At 39.7% G+C, this 1,121-nt stretch overlaps 1 protein-coding gene across 1 annotated transcript in view; it reads right to left on the bottom strand.

Moving 5' to 3' along the window:
• Positions 1-192, bottom strand: part of ZCRB1 (zinc finger CCHC-type and RNA binding motif containing 1) — a 35,877-nt gene extending 35,685 nt beyond the window's left edge. The window contains exon 1 of the mRNA XM_007937932.2: positions 109-192. Coding sequence (XP_007936123.1) covers positions 109-192 — 84 coding nt within the window. The remainder of the gene's footprint in view (positions 1-108) is intronic.
• Between the last annotated feature and the right edge of the window lie 929 nt (positions 193-1,121).

The raw sequence follows: 1,121 nt of genomic DNA, 5'->3' as shown, positions 1-1,121 counted from the left end.
AATAATAAAAAGAATTTTGCCACAGAGAACTGACTACTTGAGCTCTGTAAATACGTATCTATATCTTACATGGAATCCCATAGGTAAATGTACTTATACTCAACTTACCCGGTATAAGTCGTTGTTTGTCAGGGAAAAGGGAAGGTTGGATACATATACTGTACTTTTACTTGGAGCCAATCCACCACTCATTTCTAAAAAGAAAAATAAAACCAAAAAATAAACAATCTAAACCCAGTATTATTCATTTCAAGTAAAACCAATATTGCCAATTACTGATTTCAGTATGCCAGATTTATACACCTTTCTTACATTTCGGGAATAGTTGGGAAAAATGATGAATTTAGGAATTCCTTTTTCCCCAGCTACCATCATAGCGACCCCTCCCGGGTATCCAAGGCAGTATCACTACGGAAGTAGATTGCCCAACCTTCCTTCTGAGGAGTGGCTGGTGGGTTTGCACTGCCAGCCTTCTAGTTAGCAGTCAGTAGGCCACCAGAGCTCCTTCTTAGTTATCTAGGGCTGCTTTAACAGAAATACCATAAATAGTATTTATAAACAAACTTATTTTCTCACAGTTTTGTTGTTGTTTTTAGGTGCTATCAAATTGGTTTCGATTCACAGCCAACTTATGTACAACAGAACACAAGCACTGCCTGGTCCTGTACCATCCTCACATTCATTGCTATGTTTGAGCCCATGGTGGCAGCCACTGCCTCAACCTATCTCATTAATGATCTTCCTCTTTTCCACTAACCCTCTACTTTACCAAGCATAATGTTCTTCTCCAGGGACTGGTTCCTCCTGCTAAGCATGACCAATGTGAGATGAAGTCTTACTATCCTTGCTTCTAAGCAGCATTCTGGCTGTACTTCTTCCAAGACTGATTTGTTTGTTTTTCTTGTAGTTCATGGTATATTCAACATTTTTAGTCAACACCATAATTCAAATGCATCAGTTGTATTGTGGATGCAAGTAATATGAAATTGTTAACAACTTCAATGTTTTTTCCACTTACTACGATATTACTTGGGAGCTCTGGTAGCATAGTGGCTAAGACACTTGCCTGCTAACCAGACGGCTGGCGGTTCAAACCCACCAGCCACTCCTCGGAAGGAAGG

This window comes from Orycteropus afer, unplaced genomic scaffold (genome assembly GCF_000298275.1).
Source record: "Orycteropus afer afer isolate SDZICR_OR568_19922 unplaced genomic scaffold, OryAfe1.0 scaffold00045, whole genome shotgun sequence".
NCBI lineage: Eukaryota > Metazoa > Chordata > Mammalia > Tubulidentata > Orycteropodidae > Orycteropus > Orycteropus afer.
This window is presented reverse-complemented; position numbering and strand designations above follow the sequence as displayed.